At 37.6% G+C, this 18,108-nt stretch overlaps 1 protein-coding gene across 2 annotated transcripts in view; it reads left to right on the top strand.

Moving 5' to 3' along the window:
• LOC132106401 (pleckstrin homology domain-containing family G member 4B-like) overlaps positions 1–18,108 on the top strand; it is an 83,191-nt gene that overhangs the window by 48,210 nt on the left and 16,873 nt on the right. For both annotated transcript variants that reach the window (XM_059512061.1, XM_059512053.1), the window contains exons 8-13: positions 66–182; positions 774–872; positions 2,994–3,142; positions 7,131–7,269; positions 9,546–9,668; positions 9,947–10,138. In XM_059512061.1, coding sequence (XP_059368044.1) covers positions 66–182; positions 774–872; positions 2,994–3,142; positions 7,131–7,269; positions 9,546–9,668; positions 9,947–10,138 — 819 coding nt within the window. The remainder of the gene's footprint in view (positions 1–65; positions 183–773; positions 873–2,993; positions 3,143–7,130; positions 7,270–9,545; positions 9,669–9,946; positions 10,139–18,108) is intronic.

An 18,108-nucleotide genomic window follows, 5' to 3' on the forward strand; every position in this document is an offset into this window, starting at 1 on the left:
TATTTGTCCCCTTTTAATGCAGAAGCTAAACCTGAGGACTGTTGTGTTCTTTTGGCATCTGTCAGGTGGAGTTGTTGACATCGCTTAAATCTCTCTGTAAGCACGTGGACATCTCTCAGCTCCCCACTGAGTTTGAAGGCACTTTCCCTTACTCTCACAGCAGCTGGATCGGTTTCAGAATGGTGAGAAAATCATCATCTTCATCATTCATATCACTGAAAGCTGGAATACACGACATGTCTTTTACCCCTGTATCTGCACAGTCAGAGAATATTAAATACGTTTGATATTTTTTGCCGATTTTAGAACACATATTGTTTTCTGTATTAAATCTGTCATGTACCTCCCAAAAAGAGACATGACACGAAATGTTAGAAACGGCTCAGGAACGATGTGTGTGTGTGATCCTCAGTCATTATGTCAAGTTTCTTTTGTAGCCGTGTAAAACAAGTTGCCAAGTGTATGATGCCTTGTGTTTTAAAATCTGTTCAGATTTGTCAAATTGTGTATTGCATTCCAGCCTTAATATGGAATAATAAAGAAATAAGCCACAGAAGGCCATGCAGCCATAATATAATTGTTCAGTGGTTTAAATGTATTAATAATGATAACAATAAACAGTTCCTCTGCCAATTAACATTTTTATAGTTGCCAGACAACGCAAAACATTTAGATATAAATATTTTTATATATTAATATTTATATATATATAATATTTATATTAATATATATTAATATATTTAAATATTTTTTCCCCTTTTTATATATTTCAGAGGTTGGAACAGCTGACCAGTCATTGTGAGGATGCTGTGAACCTGCTTCAGAACACCATCAGCAAACTGGAGTCCACAGTGCTGCCCCCTACAGCAGAGGTACTGCAAGAGTCAATACAATGCTTTTCTAAAAACAGCTCAGCTGAGTGGTCTCACAGAAAATGCTTTGTCCCAGCCCTGTCCAGAATGAGAGAGTTGTGTACTGTATGTATATATATATATATATATTGGCAGACTCCGTTCATGCATTCCCTGGAAACTGAACTCATGGCGTATTCATATGCTGTATTGTTTGAGGGATATATATTGTGGGTACTTTGTCTGTGATCCACTTAGGACCCCAAACTCTTGATTTTAGTTATGTTTACTTAGAATGCAGCCTGAGGACTCTGCATCAGTCAGCTTGACAGTGAACTCTACCTCACCATGGCACTGAAATCTTCGATTTTGAGTCTGAGAGACTTCTATTCTGTTTCCATGAAGTACAGCAGTGGCACTGGTGTCCAGTTACACTGATTTAAAAACTGTTCTATTTAGAAGAAATGTCTAGTTTTGAAAAATAGACTTTGGTTTGTTTGCGGTTGGGGTTAGTGTGTCAAGGCTTTGCCTGAGTTGACCTCTGGCTGTCAGTGGAGGTCACGAAGGACCTATTTATCCACTGGCTTGTGGGGAAAAACAGGACCTCAGGAGAAATAATGATCTCCCAGAGGGGTGTTTATCTGCAGCCATCTTTAAAATCACTTTCAAAGGGTTTATTGGGAGAGTAGAATGGAGAGGCAGAAATGGTCTGGTGGTTGAGGGTATGGATTTCTGCTTGACTTAGTGCTGAATGCTAAAACAGCCCCTCTTTGGGATGAAGTGATGCTCAGATGTTAAATGAATAGAGAACCAAAACAAGTCTCGGCCTGTCCTCTCATTTCTCGGCCGTTTCTTTGTCTTCGTTCTCCCTACATAAATCTGAACGTGTGCCCTCTTCTTTTTCATGTTTCTTTACTACAATATTGAGTTATTTTCCCTATATTTTCACATAAGCCTCACACGTGTTCAGTTTTTCACCCATTTAACAGTTAAAAATGCAGTGTCTGTTAAGAGTTTTAAAGCAGTTCTGTGAAAAGCACAGAAACATCCATTTGAAATTTGTGTAATTGCTCTGCAGTTTCATCCCACTTCACACACACATGCTAATTAGGGTGTAGGTGCATGACAGCAATTGAGATTTTTATCACTTTGAGTACTTTTTTCAAATTCAACATTTTCTTGTTAGTGCCTTATAAACTGCATCTGCATCATTGGGTAGGTATTATGGATGCTTTTCTGGGTGGTACACACACAAATAGGCTCATATACCCCAAAAAAGTATTACACCAATCAAAAAGATTTTAATTAAGATAGCGTTTTGCTAATTTATGACCCTTGTTTACTATCAAGAACCTCTTACATAAGTGGTTTCAATACATTTGTCAGTCAATTTTCAGAAACATGTATGTGTGCCAAGTAATTTGTACCATTTTAAACGTTCCACTTAAGAACATAAAAAAAAATTATATTAGTACTTGAGATGACGGTGTTTCAAATCGTTTACACTCTTATGTACAACGCACATAAGTTCAAGTGAAAGTTATTCATTTATTGAAGGATTTAAAATTCAGCAATTATGCATTAAATTGATACAAACTGACTGTTTAACTTGTTAAAAATATTTATCTTTCTAATAAATACTGTTCTATTGAACTTTCATATGCTGTATCTACACCAAAGGGGTCAGTACATAAAGTGCAAGACATGTGTTGTATTGTTCAGAATAAAATCCAGCTTTAAGTAAAGTGGCAACACACACACACACACACACACACACACACACCTGTAGGTGTGGCTGTTATGTGTATTACACATTGTACTGTAGCTTAAGCTCATTTGATCAGTTAATGAACATGAGCTGGTATTAGATGAAGGAGGTGTAGATATCATTTAATTAATAATAATGCCTGTGTGCATGAGAGTGTGTACAGGTGATGTTTGTGAGACAGGAACATAATGATGGGGTGTGTGTTTGTGCTGGAGAAGGAACAGATATTACTCCGTGAGAAGAACAGTGGATGAGATGTGTATAAGTAATAATAAGGTGTATGGGAATGTGTGCAGCTATTGAGCAGTGTCTGTCTTATAGTAAGAAGTGTGTGTGTGTGTGTGTGTGTGTTGTGTGTGTGTGTTTGCTTGCAGGAGGCACAGATCTTATTGTGTAAGTACCGAGAGTTGATGAGGTCTGTTCTGGAGGACAGCAGGTTGGTGCGGCTACAGCTGGAGGGAGGAGCCGCTCTGTCCTGTTTGCGAAAAGAAGAAACCAGTGTCATACTGACAGAGGACTACAGGTGAGACATGATCATACAGACAACACCGTCAGCCTACTGCACACACCACAAATGTTATATCTCCTAACATACCTTGTTTTGGTCAAAAGCAGCGTGACATGTCCTTTGTAGAAAAGTCAGTCCCAGAATACACATAAAAATAAATAAATACAAGAGGAATACTTATAGTACAATACCAGTCAAACGTTTGGGGTGGGAGTCTCTTATACTGATCACATCTGTATTTGTTTGATCAGAAATACAGTCCAAAAAAAAAGTAATATACATTAGTATTACAGTTTAAAATGTATTTTGGGAAAAGTATTCTTAAAATGCATCCCAAAATCGGAATAATTTATAATGTATAATTTATTCATGGTATTTAGAAGTGCCCACGATAACAATATTGTGAATATTCATTACCGTGATATATTGCATTACCGAATACCGCCGCATGTATAGTTTATGCATACTCATTTTTAAAGTGCTTATCATGTATAGAAATTAGTTGTAAATTGAGTCTCCTGTGTGCTTCATGTGAGTTTCTGCCGATGTAAAACATTACAAATGAGCCACCAGTGAAGTTCCAGTAAGGATGCTACCTAAATAGGCAGCGAGGCAGTTCACTAAGTTTTGGAACTAAATTGAACAATTATTAGAGACATGAGATTGTCAAATTTGGGGAAGTTGTGGCCTAATGGTTAGAGAGTCGGACTCCCAATCGAAAGTTTGTGAGTTCGAGTCCCGGGCCGGCAGGAATTGTGGGTGGGGGGAGTGAATGTACAGTTCTCTCTCCACCCTCAATACCACGACTTAGGTGCCCTTGAGCAAGGCATCGAACCCCCAACTGCTCCCCGGGCGCCGCAGCATAAATGGCTGCCCACTGCTCCGGGTGTGTGTTCACTGTGTGTGTGTTCACTGCTCTGTGTGTGTGCATTTCGGATGGGTTAAATGCAGAGCACAAATTCTGAGTATGGGTCACCATACTTGGCTGAATGTCACTTCACTTAAAAAAAAAAAAAAAACAAGAGAGGGATAATGAGAGACAAAAGAAGTGTTGAGAGCGTGGGAGAGCATGTTCAGACCTCTGATGATCAGGGTTGGGTTCAGCTCGAGGTTGAGGGAGTGTGACTGGTATTTCCCACAGCCTAGCCAAGAGAAATGTCTTTCTTTATCTGCACACAATCATTTCATACTGAAAAATACTCAAATAATGTCAGAGCTAAACAGACATCAGTATGCGCATGTGTCTGTCTCTCTGATAACATGGTGTGGTTTGGATGCAGCAGAGCTCTGGTGCTGCTTCCTGTTTGACTTTGCTTAAAACACACAGGCATGTCTGCACTGGCTTGCTCAAGCACACTTTCAAAGCCTCCTGCTCAGACACAAAAACTCGAGGCTGGTGTTTGTGAGGGTCTTTGCTGATAAAGACCTGGTTAGTTGCTCATTGAGACTGGGGATTTGGGTCTAGGTTTCCCAAAGTCTCCATCTACACAATAAACATACAAGAGGCAGGAATCTAAGCCAGCCTTTCTGGTACTGTAACCTGATTTATTGTGAGCCTTGTTATCTCCTTCCATTTGTCCCTTTCATATAAGGTGAAATTATAGTTTAAAAGCCGCGCATGTACTTTAGGTTGTATTTGCTGCCTAACAAATGCCAAATGAAACCTTAGCGGCCTAAACTGCTCACACACAAATGCATAACCTGGATGTTGACAGACACACAAAGGACTCAGTCTCACAGGTGTGACTGAGTCTAAAGTGCTAAACAATAGTGAACAAATCCAGCTTTTTTTCCTGTGACCATGACTCCTACTTCTTCCTTCACACATAATCCCTCTCAGTCTAGACTTTAGCTGCGTCCCAAATGACGCACTATACACTATGCACTCGTACACTATGTACTTATGTACTCAATCCTGTAGTGTATGAATTATATAAGCTTATTTTGTCATTCATAATCGGAGTCTGATAGCCCTTCCCCCTTTGCTAAGTAATTAAAACTGTGACAGTTGAATGCATGAAGTGTCATTACAGACTTGGTTTTTTTGGTTGAGTGCATCATCTGGGTGTTTAAAGTGCACTTTTTCTTTTTTGAAGTTTCAGTGTGAGTGCATTACTCGCACTATTCATACTCATAGAATATTGCATAAGTATGCCATTTGGGACACACTTTTTGTCTTTTTAGCACTTCCTTTGGATCGTAAAGGTGAACTATGACCCCTTGCTTTTTTTTACTCACTGGAATGATTACGCTGTTACTAACCTTTATAGGTCCTATAACCTGCTGATTTTTGTTTCAGGTATATATAAACAGGAAATTTGATCGTGTTTAGCCCTCTTTTTTTCTCTTCTCTATAGTCCTTGTCAAACAGTATAATATATACTAATAGTAATAAGGATAATAATCTAAAAAATTGTCACAATTAATCCCTAAAATAAATGAACCTAGTAATAATAATGATGATGATGATTTTACATTACACTTACATTTAATCATTTAGCAGACACTTTTATCCAAAGTGACTTACAAATGAGAAGATAGAGGCAATCAGACCAACAAGAGAACAACAGTATACAAGTGATGTGACAAGCCTCAGTTAGGCTAGCACAGTACACATAGCAAGGTTTATTTATATATATATATATATAAATTAGAAAAAATTGAATCAATTAGGATAGAGAAGATAAGTGATAGTATTAATTGGTCAGGTGCATGATGATTAAGATTATTATAAATTTTTAATATAAACATTTAATCAGTACTGTGAATGCTTCATTGAACTGATAATGAAGGCTACTGACGTTTCATCCATCCATCCTCACAGTTTTGTCATTCTCCTGCTGGACTGTCTTTGATATCTCCTGCATGCTGTGATAACCTGTGTTTGCTCTGGGTGTGTGCTGTGAATAATTGGTGGGTTTTGGACTGATTTGCCCCTTATGCCTCTCATTGTGCGTTCCCAACACTGAACTTGCATCAACCGACAACCTACATTTCTCACCAAATTATAATTTAATTATCATTTACTCAGCCTCATGTCTTTCAAAACATATGTAACTTTTCTTTTTCTGTGGAACTCTGTTGCAGCTCTTTTCCACACACTGAAATTAAATAGGAACTAGGGCTGTCAAGCTCCAAACAGACTTCCATGGAGATAACTTTTTTTTTTTAAATGCGAATATCCTTATAATTGTATCTAACAGCAGGGGGCACAGTTCAGTATGCATGTGCCACATGTCTGTCTGCATTACTAAGCCTTGTTTGCTTTGATAAGTATTTTGGCAGTCAAAATGGGAATGTGGCACTCTTCAAAAAAAGTTCTCTATTCTAATATTGACATTAGTGTTATGTTTGGATCAGAGAGTGGATCACTCTTTGACTGAGCTAGCTGGCATGTTATTGAGGGGAAATGTTGTATGAATGTTTGACTAGAGCACAATACAGTATTGTGTAAGTGAACTACAGCAGTGATGAAGTCATCCAGTAGACCTCAACCTCTCCTGCTCTGTCACAGTGTTGGCAATTCACACAAACACACAGATACACAAAATTCACCTTTACTCATATTTCATCACAATTATGCATTTAAAGAAATACATATTTCCTCACATACTGTTTGTACACAGATCACAGTATACAGTCAATGACTTCTCATATAGTGTCTCTCATTTATAGTCCTTTTCTTTTCTCATACACCACACACACACTCCAGCTCTGTTCATACTGTCTCTCATTGCCAGACTGTTCTGTGAAACCAACTTGGACATCTAATTACATTCAATCTCTAAAAGCCCTGTCCAATCAATACATTCTCTAAGGCTGTCTTAGCCAATGAGATGAGAGTTCTACAAGAGTGTCTCAGCCAATGAGATGTGAGTCCTACGGTCAGTGTTTTCTCCAAGCTCAGATGCTTGGAGTTTCTCTCAGGGTTTAGAAACAAGCTCATGACAATATGTAGATTAAATGTAATATGCTAAAGAAATCCTGTTGGTGTGTGTTTTAGAGATGCTATTGAGAATGCAGGCCGTCTGTATAACCAAGTGGACGAGTCGGTTCACAGACTGGTGATGCTGTCCAACAAATGCACACAGGAACTGGAATTCATAATGGAGTTTAAGACTCTGGAGGAGGGATTCAGAGAGGTGAGGAGTTTTGCACTTGCTATTATGAACTATATTCATGACAATAACAGCTGTGTCTGAGACACGAATGTTCTTTTACTGTGACAATTTCTTATATTGGCTTTGAAAATAGGTTTAGTGTGGATTTATAAAGAATAAGAGTTCTACTAAGTTTAAATTCAATTCTGAATTGTACATCTTTAATGGTAACTCTATTTAGAATAGGAAACACTTATTCACTATTAACTACAACTTTTCCCTCAATAGATTCCTAATTTGCAGCTTATTAATAGTTAGCAGTGATGCGCGGGTCAATGTACAAACAACCCGCACCCGACCGATGTTTTCAACTAACCCACCCGCAACTCGGACCGCAAAAAAAGAAAATATTGTACCCGACCCGCTTCCTGACCCGCATTTTTTAAAAGTAGTAAATGCGTCGCCCCTTTATATTAATTTAATTACTTAAATAGACTATAGCCTACAGCATAATAAGTGTTATGACCGCACACATAAGGCTTGCCACAAAGAACCAGTTAAAGTAATGATTATGAATGTGTTTAAATTAGCAAGGACTCATTTAATTGTTTAGTAATAAACTGGTGTTTTCTGTGTCGCTGCAAAGATGAAGTTGACAATGCGGACTCGCCATGAACGCCAGAGAGAAATGCACATTTCATATGGATTACATAATCAGAGAGTAGCCTATTTATTTTGGTTTCAATATGACATTTCAAGCGTTCTGTAATATATTGCATATATTTCTTTTTAAACCCACCGACTAAAAGATTAAGACATACCTGTCCCAAAATATCACCCAAAGTTTCTACAGCTTTTTCCTTAGCTATTTCAGAATCTGGAAAAATGGCTGGGGATAACTTGTTACTGCAGTAGAGCGATATGAATTATGGGGCGCCCTTTGTAAAGTGGCTCACGCTGAAAATAGAAGCAACATTTTGTCACATTTAGCTTCAAACTATGTTAAAAAACCGGTATGAATTTTTTGACGGTCATTTTTTAGCACATTTACAACAATATTTGTCAACTTAGAGATATTTTAAATAGTTAAATATAAATATTAAATGTTAAACCTAAACGTTAAATCTAAATGCTAAATCAAAATCTAAATGTTAAATCTAAATATAAATCTAAAATCTAAATGTTAAATGTAAATATAAATGTTAAATCTAAATGTTAAATCTAAATGTTAAATATAAATATAAATGTTAAATATAAATCTAAATGTTAAATATAAATCTAAATGTTAAATATAAATCTAAATATTAAATCTAAATCTAAATGTTAAATCTAAATGTTAAATCTAAATGTAATGTTTCGGGTGATACTAAATATTTAGCTAATATGCAAATTCAAAATGCCGGAAGTGCCAAAATAAAAGCTCGATGAGGTCAGTGTCTGTGCATCGTGTCAAATAAGGAACAAATAAAAATCATCTCATCCGAGGAAATTGACTCTTGGACATGTGACCACAGGCACCCGCTCATTTCGGATCAACCCGCGCATCACTGATAGTTAGTAAGGTAGTTGTTAAGTTTATATATTATGTCGGATTAGGAATGAAGAATAAGGTCATGTCGAATAAGCTATTAATATGTGCTTAATTGGTACTAATAAATGGCTAATAAATACTAATAATTAATAAATAATACTAATAAATTCATTGCATGCTAATACGCAATTGGTTAAGAAACCCTAAAATAAAGTGTTACCTTTATCATTCATTTTAATTATGCAGAAAATGACAAATTTGTTAAGGGAATACATTTCTTACTGGAAAAAAACAAAGTTAAGCATTTCTATGGGTAGTCTCAGGCTTTTGGGCTTCATTTGGGCAGGCTTATTCTTAGCAGTGTTTTTTCTTGTGAATTTACCTGTAACACTTGGAAAATAGTGAATACTGTACTGAAGTGCTGCAAACAAACACACTGACTCACAAACGCCATATCCATTCATCCATCCATTTATCCATTTGATTGTTATAATGCATGATTGTGCCCAGCAGGCAGAAAGAGGGGAAAAATCCTGTTGACATAGATATAGTGGAAGCTGCTGAAACAAATCAGCCAAGCACACACACACATTCATGCACATCATGAGAAAGTGTAATCTAGGACCATAGCATCTATAGTGTTTGTGTGCTTATGTTTCAATCTACTGCCAAAGTCTACTGCCCCAGAGAACAAAGAGTACAAATATGTGTCATTCTGGGTGGAACTAACAGAGTAAAGCTGGACTGTAGCAGGAATAACTGTTTGTATGTATATGTTGTCTCTTAGGTGAGTCAGTGGATAGAAGAAGTGGGCGAGTCTCGTCTGCAGACTCTGAGTGAGCTGGAAGATTCCTTGGAGAAGTTACATCATAAACAGACTGTCTTCAGAGAATTTTACACAGCTGCATATGTATGTCAACTCTTATCAAGCTTGTTTAACACAGTCCTTTTTACCCCTGCCACAGCATATGCATGTGTTTTTTTTTTGTTCTCATATTTTCTCAACAAATTCCTTATGATGTTTTTATTTGAACTGAGAGGTAATATTTTACAGCAGGTGTCAAACATTTGCTTTAGAACATTTGAAGTACATTTGTAACTGTTCAAATGTAGTCACCTCAGTCACACCCTCTGTTTTCATACCAGTTCACTGTGTAATTCTCTCTGTGTGTGTGTGTGTGTGTTCAGGAGCACTGTAAGAGCGGTGAAGCTCTCCTCAAGCGCTTAGAGAAGTGGGAAGACATCTCTTCTGCAGAGCTGCAGGTGTACGAGGTGAAAGTTCGCTCATTCTGGGTCCATCTACATGATTTCTCCCAGCGAGTGGAGGATACCAAGGATAAAATTGACAAGACTGTTCGACTCTACGAGTTCTTTGACAAGGTGAGTGGTCAGTAGTTGCTCATAATATGAACTCTGCTGCTGTTTTCTGTCGTACTATTTCAACATTTTTTTTCTGCTTAGGCTCACTTCTAAAAAATTTACATTTTTTTTTTTTTACATCAGATTATTTGTAACACCCTATAGGGCTGTATTCTCGCTGTAATTGTATTGTAGTTTGTGCAGCACAGTAAAAAAAAGTTTAATTGATTTAGAAGATTTTTGAAATGTTGTTCATTATAAGATTTCTTAAAAAAAAATGTATAGGGATAGATCATCCAAAAATTAGAATTCTGTTATGATTTTATCACCACGTGCCGTTCCAAACCTGTACGGTCAGCTTTTATATGTGGCTTTTATATATTTTTTATAAAAAACATTTTTTTTTTCTTCATACATTTAAAGTCACTGTGGTGCAATGTTGTTTGTACCCTATTTAGTTTTGTGTAGAAAATTAGTCATACATGTTTGGAATGACATGACGGTGAGGAAATATTGACAACATTTTCATTTTTGGGTGACCTACCCCTTTTGATTATATGTACTGGATTGTTTGAGGCTTTACTAGATTGAAAAATTGGTTTGGTGGATAATATGAGATTACTCAGTGCACCAAATACTGCTTTCTAATTATGAGGTGTGTAAATTGCTGAGAATTATTTCTTTAAATCCATAAATTTGTGATTATTGCAACCTATCCTATGTCTAACCAGTGCAGTTTAGTCAGTTTAGATTAGACATGCATTAGCCGTTTTCCATCCTTCGATGGATGTTTGTTTGGCCAGATGTAGTTCATTATTTCACTTCAAGTTTTGCACATCTGTTTTATTTTGTTGTATTGTTCCCTGATTTTTTTCATATCGCCATATCATAGTTTGTTTCTACAGGACACATTCTTCTTTTATAAAAAATGAATGTGGTTTCAGTTAATTTCATTTATTTTCAAAATGTAGTTTCCATATAATCAAGTAGCTCTGGCGACCCCTGGTGGATGTCATGACCCCCAGGTTGTGAAACCTTGTCTTATTGAACACTATTTATCCTCTCAGATGAATGTTGAAACAGTTTTTCATTTAATTTGATTTACTTATTTTTAACAAAAAACATTATATATAACCCTTATAGTAAGAGAGGCTTTTAGCAAATAAAAGCTTGTCCCACTTTGCTCATCTTTTCCAGTTTCTCAAATAACAATAAAACCTTATGAATCAACAGGTAATTTGCTATCAAAGATTTAGGGCCATAGGTTTAAATTAGTGTTACGTGATGACAATGGAGGACTTTTTCTTGTATTTTTTTCCATCAGACTCTTTAAAAAGAATCGTGTTTCTAAAGCACCAGCTATTACAGAAATCCCTGACTGGCAGTGATGTCAGCCGAACAAACACATTCACAAACACACATGCACGATTGTCTCTGTGATCAGACCATTGTGTTTTTCCTCTGCAGTGACACTGGGTGAGTGCTGAATGCTTCAGTCTGACTTCAGTGTTTCCCCCTGAGCCCCAGCAGGCACAGATGCTCTTGTTTGGCTGACCGCTATCAGATTTGATCATTAGCATAATCATAGTGCTCTTTCCTGACTCATCAGATCATCCATACTTAGACCCCTTGCCCTGTTGGCATGGCGACCTCTTCCAAGTGATTTTGACGAAAGCTGCCAGTGTATTTGTGTACTAATTAAAAGCTTTGATTGTATATAAATCGAAAACTGGCTTAGTTTACTTACAACTGCCTGTTCCCAGATCAGTCTCTGATGTGGCACATTTATCCACTTTAGTCTTTAGCACTGCAGAGTCTTTTAGTCATTGTGTTAAGGTGCGCCATGACACTTGTAGATCTCACTGGCGTCATCTGACTGGCGTACATGAATGCTTATTCAAACCACGTGTCCTTTCACACCCATTCCTGTGCATGTAATTTCATGCTTTTGATCAGACTCGTGAATTGAACAACACTGGTGGTTGTGTATTCATTGTATAAAAGTGAACAGGTGTGTATTAGCCTTGTGTAAGCATTATATACATATGTATGTGTCTGAATGTGTGTGTGTGTGTGTGTGTGTGTGTGTGTGTGTGAGAGAGCGAGAGAGCCATGTCATGAGTGATGAGTGACCATATGCTGGATTTGATTTGTCTTCGATGACAGACTGGCTCATCCTAGATTTAGAAACTGACTGTTTGAGTGTGTCATCTAGCAACCGATCCAAACACGGCTGATGAGCCGGCAAGTGTGGATTATGTAGTTATGCTCAGACAGCTGAGGCTGAGCGAAACCACAGGACACGAGACTCTGTTCATACAACAGGACAATATGAATGAATGTGGTTTCTGTTGTTATAAAGACCTGGAAAAGCATAGAATTGTAAAATTGTGATTTTAAATTCATGGAAAAGTAATGGAAAATTAGAAAAACCTAACAAGTTAATGAAATATCTGTAGCAAATGTAAAACCTTTCTGTAGTAAATGTAAATCTAGTTTTGCTCTAGAATATGACACTACTGTTCAAAATGTTGGGGTCAGTATGATTTTTAAATGTTTCTGAAAGTACAAAAAGGCTTCATTTATTTGATTATAAATACAGAAAAACTGTAATATTGTAAAAAATCTTATTACATTTTATTATTATTACATATTATTACATTTGATATTTCTGCATCATTACTCTCAGTTTTAAGTGTAACGTGACTTTTCAGAAATCATTCTTATATTTTCTATATATTTTCATGATTCTTTGGTTGATAGAAACTTCAAATTAAATTGCAATCTTTTGTAAGATTTCTTTACTCTCACTTTAATTCAACAATTTAATTCATCCTTGCTGAGCAAAAGAATAATAAAAATAATAGTAAAAAACAAATATATAAAAAAAACCTTACTGACCCCAAACTGGTGGTGTATGATGTTTTTTCTAAATCAGCTAGAAATTTACATTGTGAGTAAAAAAAAGAAAAAAAAGAAAAGTATCTTGTAGAGATTTTACTTTTGTGTGACTTAAGCCCCTTTTACACTGCCATTCCGGCAAATACACGGGTAAAGTGTTCCGGCAATTGTTTCACACTGCCAGTGATTATATATGTGCGTGCTTTCACACACAACCCGTAAAGGTCCCGTAACGACACGTGACATCAGGGCGTGACGTGTAATGTACGAGTCGAAAACGTTAGGCACGTTATACTTTGACTGAAGCAAGCGAACGATCTCGGCGTCAGCGCGGAAAGTGAGGTACTAACTGATCTCTGCTTCATTACAGTTTGCACATATTTTTTCGTCGCAAACGTTGATCTTCCTTCAAAACAGCCAGTAAAAGAGTCGTGTCATCACTTCGACACGGCATTAGATCTGGCTTTTGTTCACACAGCGCTCGTCCCGGATTGAACCCGGCAATGTTACTAGGTCCCCGACCCGGGTTCAATGCCAGAATCAATCCCGGGACATGTTTGTTTTCACACAGAACATTGCTTTCACATGTTCTGGCAATTTGCCGGGTCCGACGTGCAGTGTGAAAGGGGCTCTACAGTAAAATGTTTCAAAATAAACAGCTATAGTGAGTCAGTGAGTGTGTATTGAATGAAATAATTTACTCTGACCTTACTGGGCGCTGTATGAGCTCACTGACACACATTGGGTGACAAACATAATATTGACAATGTATTGTCTGGATCAGAGCCCAGCAGGCAATCACAGCATCCAGCAGTGCAGAAAGTGACAGTGAAGATGTGAGCATCAGCGCAGTGATACAGCCCGAGGCACAGCAGACAGAAGAACTCAGTGTGAGAGACCGAGTCCTTTCTACTCCAGATGGTCTGCATGTGGAGGAAGACAGAATGAGGAATCACAGAGATGGTGTTTGATGGATAGATGAGGGCAATGACTGTATTGACCGTTACGCTCATCTTTGCAAGCCAGTGTGGGACTATAGTCTGAGAAGATTTTCCCCTCATATTAGTGTTTGTACTAGTATTAGTGTCATATTATGCCTGAACACATACAGTCAGTCCTTGCAAGTCAAAAGAACCATTTCCAAAATGTAGAAATGGCACCTCCGTGTTGTCATTATAATGTTAATACGACAGTACAACTGAATTAACTCACGACAGGCCTCTGCTCAGAGAGGATGAGCATATTAATGGCCTCTCACCGTGAATGGAAATGGATGAAGCTCACAAAGACATGTCTTAGTACATTTTAACCAAAAATGAAAATAAAAGAAAGCTTTTTTATTTGTGATGTTATGACAATTCAGGATATTTTCCCTCCAATTTTTATTGGATCCAGATGCATAAGCTTTCCTGTGATATTTTTATTTTAGCGTTATTTCATTTAACAAAAACAATTGTAATAGTTTTAGTTAACAATACCGACTCTGAAAACAGCAATGATGCTCAGTACTGTAATGGTTCATTAATATTTCTAGTGAATTACAGAAAACACTTTTTTAATTGTATTCAAAATAAACTATTGTAGCAAATACTAATATGATGTATATATATACCATTCACATTATAGTGTTTCTAAAATAGGCTTCATTTTCTTTCAGCAATACAAGTGTCTCGTTTTCTTTTTTTTTTCATTATATTGACATCATTTATTTATTTATTTATTTTTCAAAATTTTAAGTCATTTTATTTAGAAAAAGTGTCATTTATCATTTGAGCAAATCCAGCAGTGACACATGCAGCAGTTGTTGTATTGGAATAATGTGTGTGTATGTGTGTAACATACTGTGAGCGGTTGAGTATTGATCAGGTTATTGATACTCCTGTGTCTCCGAGGAATGAACTCTTTTCCCGCGTGGCATGCTTTCTGCTGCTGTTTTCCTCTAATCCAACTCCAGATGAATTTAGGCAAGCCTCGAACGCAAAAGTGTTATACATACAGAACCAGTAAAAACAACAAATATAGTTTTGACCATGCTACACCTAACATGATTATACCAGTCAGTTCATTGGTGTGTGTATCTGTGTGTTTATGGATCATCAACTGGCCCTCATTTTACCCTTTCCCATCACCGCTCTGGATTTTTTCACTCCATTCACAAGGTGCAGTTAGCAACAGCGTGCCAAGTTACAGCCATCACTCTACCGTCTTTCCATTGCCCTTTCTGATGAGGGGCTTTGTAGTGTTGTTGACAGACACCCTCCTGTCCCATCCCCCCTTCCCCCTCCGTCCCCTCTAGTGAAGTTGCTGGGGCAGACCCATCTGGTATTTAGACTTGCATTTGCCTGTGAATAGCAGGGAGGTGGAGAGAGGAGGGGAGTGTGTGCCACTGGCTCTCTCTCTCTCAGTTACTTTGTCATTCTGAGAGAGATAGAAAAGGATGACCGCCGCCGCTCCGTGCTCTGGTCATGGGACCACCAGCATCTTAGCCGAGCAGGAAAACGGATATAGCCATGGAGAGGTAGGAGTTTAGAGGAGCATTTTGCCGATTAAAACAAGTTTGTGTGACTGATATGTGGTGCTTTTAGTGATGCACAGGAAGTTTCTTTTTTTTTTATCTTTGAAGACTTCAAAGTCGAGGCTTATGTTTCTACTGCAACAGATGTTCTTTCTCATGAGAGGCCACTATTATTGAATGGGACCAACTGATATGTTGCTCAAAACACTTTTGAGTGGAGCTCTTCTGGTGTCCATGGAGAGTTTCTTACTCTTCACTCAATCTCCACCCCCGATTTTCTGTCTCTCTTCAATCCCCTGTTCATTCTTGCACTAGTAAAGTGTGTATGTGTGGTAAACTCAAGCTGTGTGTGAACTGCAGTGTTTTTAATAGAATTTCCTCTCTGCATGCGCTATTGACCAACATTTCTCACACAGCTGAGATTGGAGATTGGTGCCCTGGGCAAATGGTCACATCAGGGGGTCTATGCCATCCATTTTCTCAGTGTAACTCCACACCTTGAGAGTCAGATCATTGTGGAAGTGGATTACTTTACAACAGCTTTGCCCCAGGAGCATGTTTCAAAGAGGGATGGTCTGCAAGCAGACAAATAGATTTTGTCATTCAGCTCATCTTAGGTGAGTTGTATGATTGTGACATCAGTATACCTTTACTCACTTTCCTGCCCACAGGACGTTTCTGCTGTTGCGTGTGTTAGAGTGTTTGCTTTATAAAACATCCTGTAGTGTGACGTGATGTGATACTGTAAAAGTGATATATCGGTGGCGATTGCTTGAATACAACTTCCCACAGAATTCTGTTAACAGATAGTGTTTTAATACAGTATGCAGGGATAATCTACAACCCGAATTCCGGAAAAGTTGGGACGTTTTTTAAATTTTAATAAAATGAAAACTAAAAGACTTTCAAATCACATGAGCCAATATTTTATTCACAATAGAACATAGATAACATAGCAAATGTTTAAACTGAGAAAGTTTACAATTTTATGCACAAAATGAGCTCATCTAAATTTTGATTTCTGCTACAGGTCTCAAAATAGTTGGGACAGGGCATGTTTACCATGGTGTAGCATCTCCTTTTCTTTTCAATACAGTTTGAAGACGTCTGGGCATTGAGGCTATGAGTTGCTGGAGTTTTGCTGTTGGAATTTGGTCCCATTCTTGCCTTATATAGATTTCCAGCTGCTGAAGAGTTCATGGTCGTCTTTGACGTATTTTTCGTTTAATGATGCGCCAAATGTTCTCTATAGGTGAAAGATCTGGACTGCAGGCAGGCCAGGTTAGAACCCGGACTCTTCTACGAAGAAGCCATGCTGTTGTTATAGCTGCAGTATGTGGTTTTGCATTGTCCTGCTGAAATAAACAAGGCCTTCCCTGAAATAGACGTTGTTTGGAGGGAAGCATATGTTGCTCTAAAACCTTTATATACCTTTCAGCATTCACAGAGCCTTCCAAAACATGCAAGCTGCCCATGCCGTATGCACTTATGCACCCCCATACATAAGAATGTCAATCCAACAAGAATGTCAAATTTGGACTCGTCTGACCATAAAACACTATTCCACTTTGAAATAGTCCATTTTAAATGAGCCTTGGCCCACAGGACATGACGGCGCTTCTGGACCATGTTCACATATGGCTTCCTTTTTGCATGATAGAGTTTTAGTTGGCATCTGCTGATGGCACGGCGGATTGTGTTTACCGAAAGTGGTTTCTGAAAGTAATTCTGGGCCCATTTAGTAATGTCATTGACACAATCATGCCGATGAGTGATGCAGTGTCGTCTGAGAGCCCGAAGACCACGGGCATCCAATAAAGGTCTCCGGCCTTGTCCCTTACGCACAGAGATTTCTCCAGTTTCTCTGAATCTTTTGATGATGTTATGCACTGTAGATGATGAGATTTGCAAAGCCTTTGCAATTTGACGTTGAGGAACATTGTTTTTAAAGTTTTCCACAATTTTTTTACACAGTCTTTCACAGATTGGAGAGCCTCTGCCCATCTTTACTTCTGAGAGACTCTGCTTCTCTAAGACAAAGCTTTTATAGCTAATCATGTTACAGACCTGATATCAATTAACTTAATTAATCACTAGATGTTCTCCCAGCTGAATCTTTTCAAAACTGCTTGCTTTTTGAGACCTGTAGCAGGCATTAAATTTTAAATGAGCTAATTAAGTGGATAAAAGTGTAAAATTTCTCAGTTTAAACATTTGCTACGTTATCTATGTTCTATTGTGAATAAAATATTGGCTCATGTGATTTGAAATTCCTTTAGTTTTCATTTTATTAAAATTTAAAAAACGTCCCAACTTTTCCTGAATTCGGGTTGTACGCTCAATTTTTTTTTTAGAATATATTCAGCGTATTAGAATAATTTTTGAAGAATTGTGTGACATTAAGACTGAAGTAATGGCTGCTGAAAAGTCATCTTTGCCATAACAAGAATGAATTACATTTTAAAATATATTGTATAATGTATAAATGAACCCCAAACTTTTGAACAGTAGCGTACATTTCCTGTCACTCACAGTGCATTTCAATATTTAAGCAAATTATAGTATCAAATACCTT

This window comes from Carassius carassius, chromosome 2, assembly GCF_963082965.1.
Source record: "Carassius carassius chromosome 2, fCarCar2.1, whole genome shotgun sequence".
NCBI classification, from domain to species: domain Eukaryota; kingdom Metazoa; phylum Chordata; class Actinopteri; order Cypriniformes; family Cyprinidae; genus Carassius; species Carassius carassius.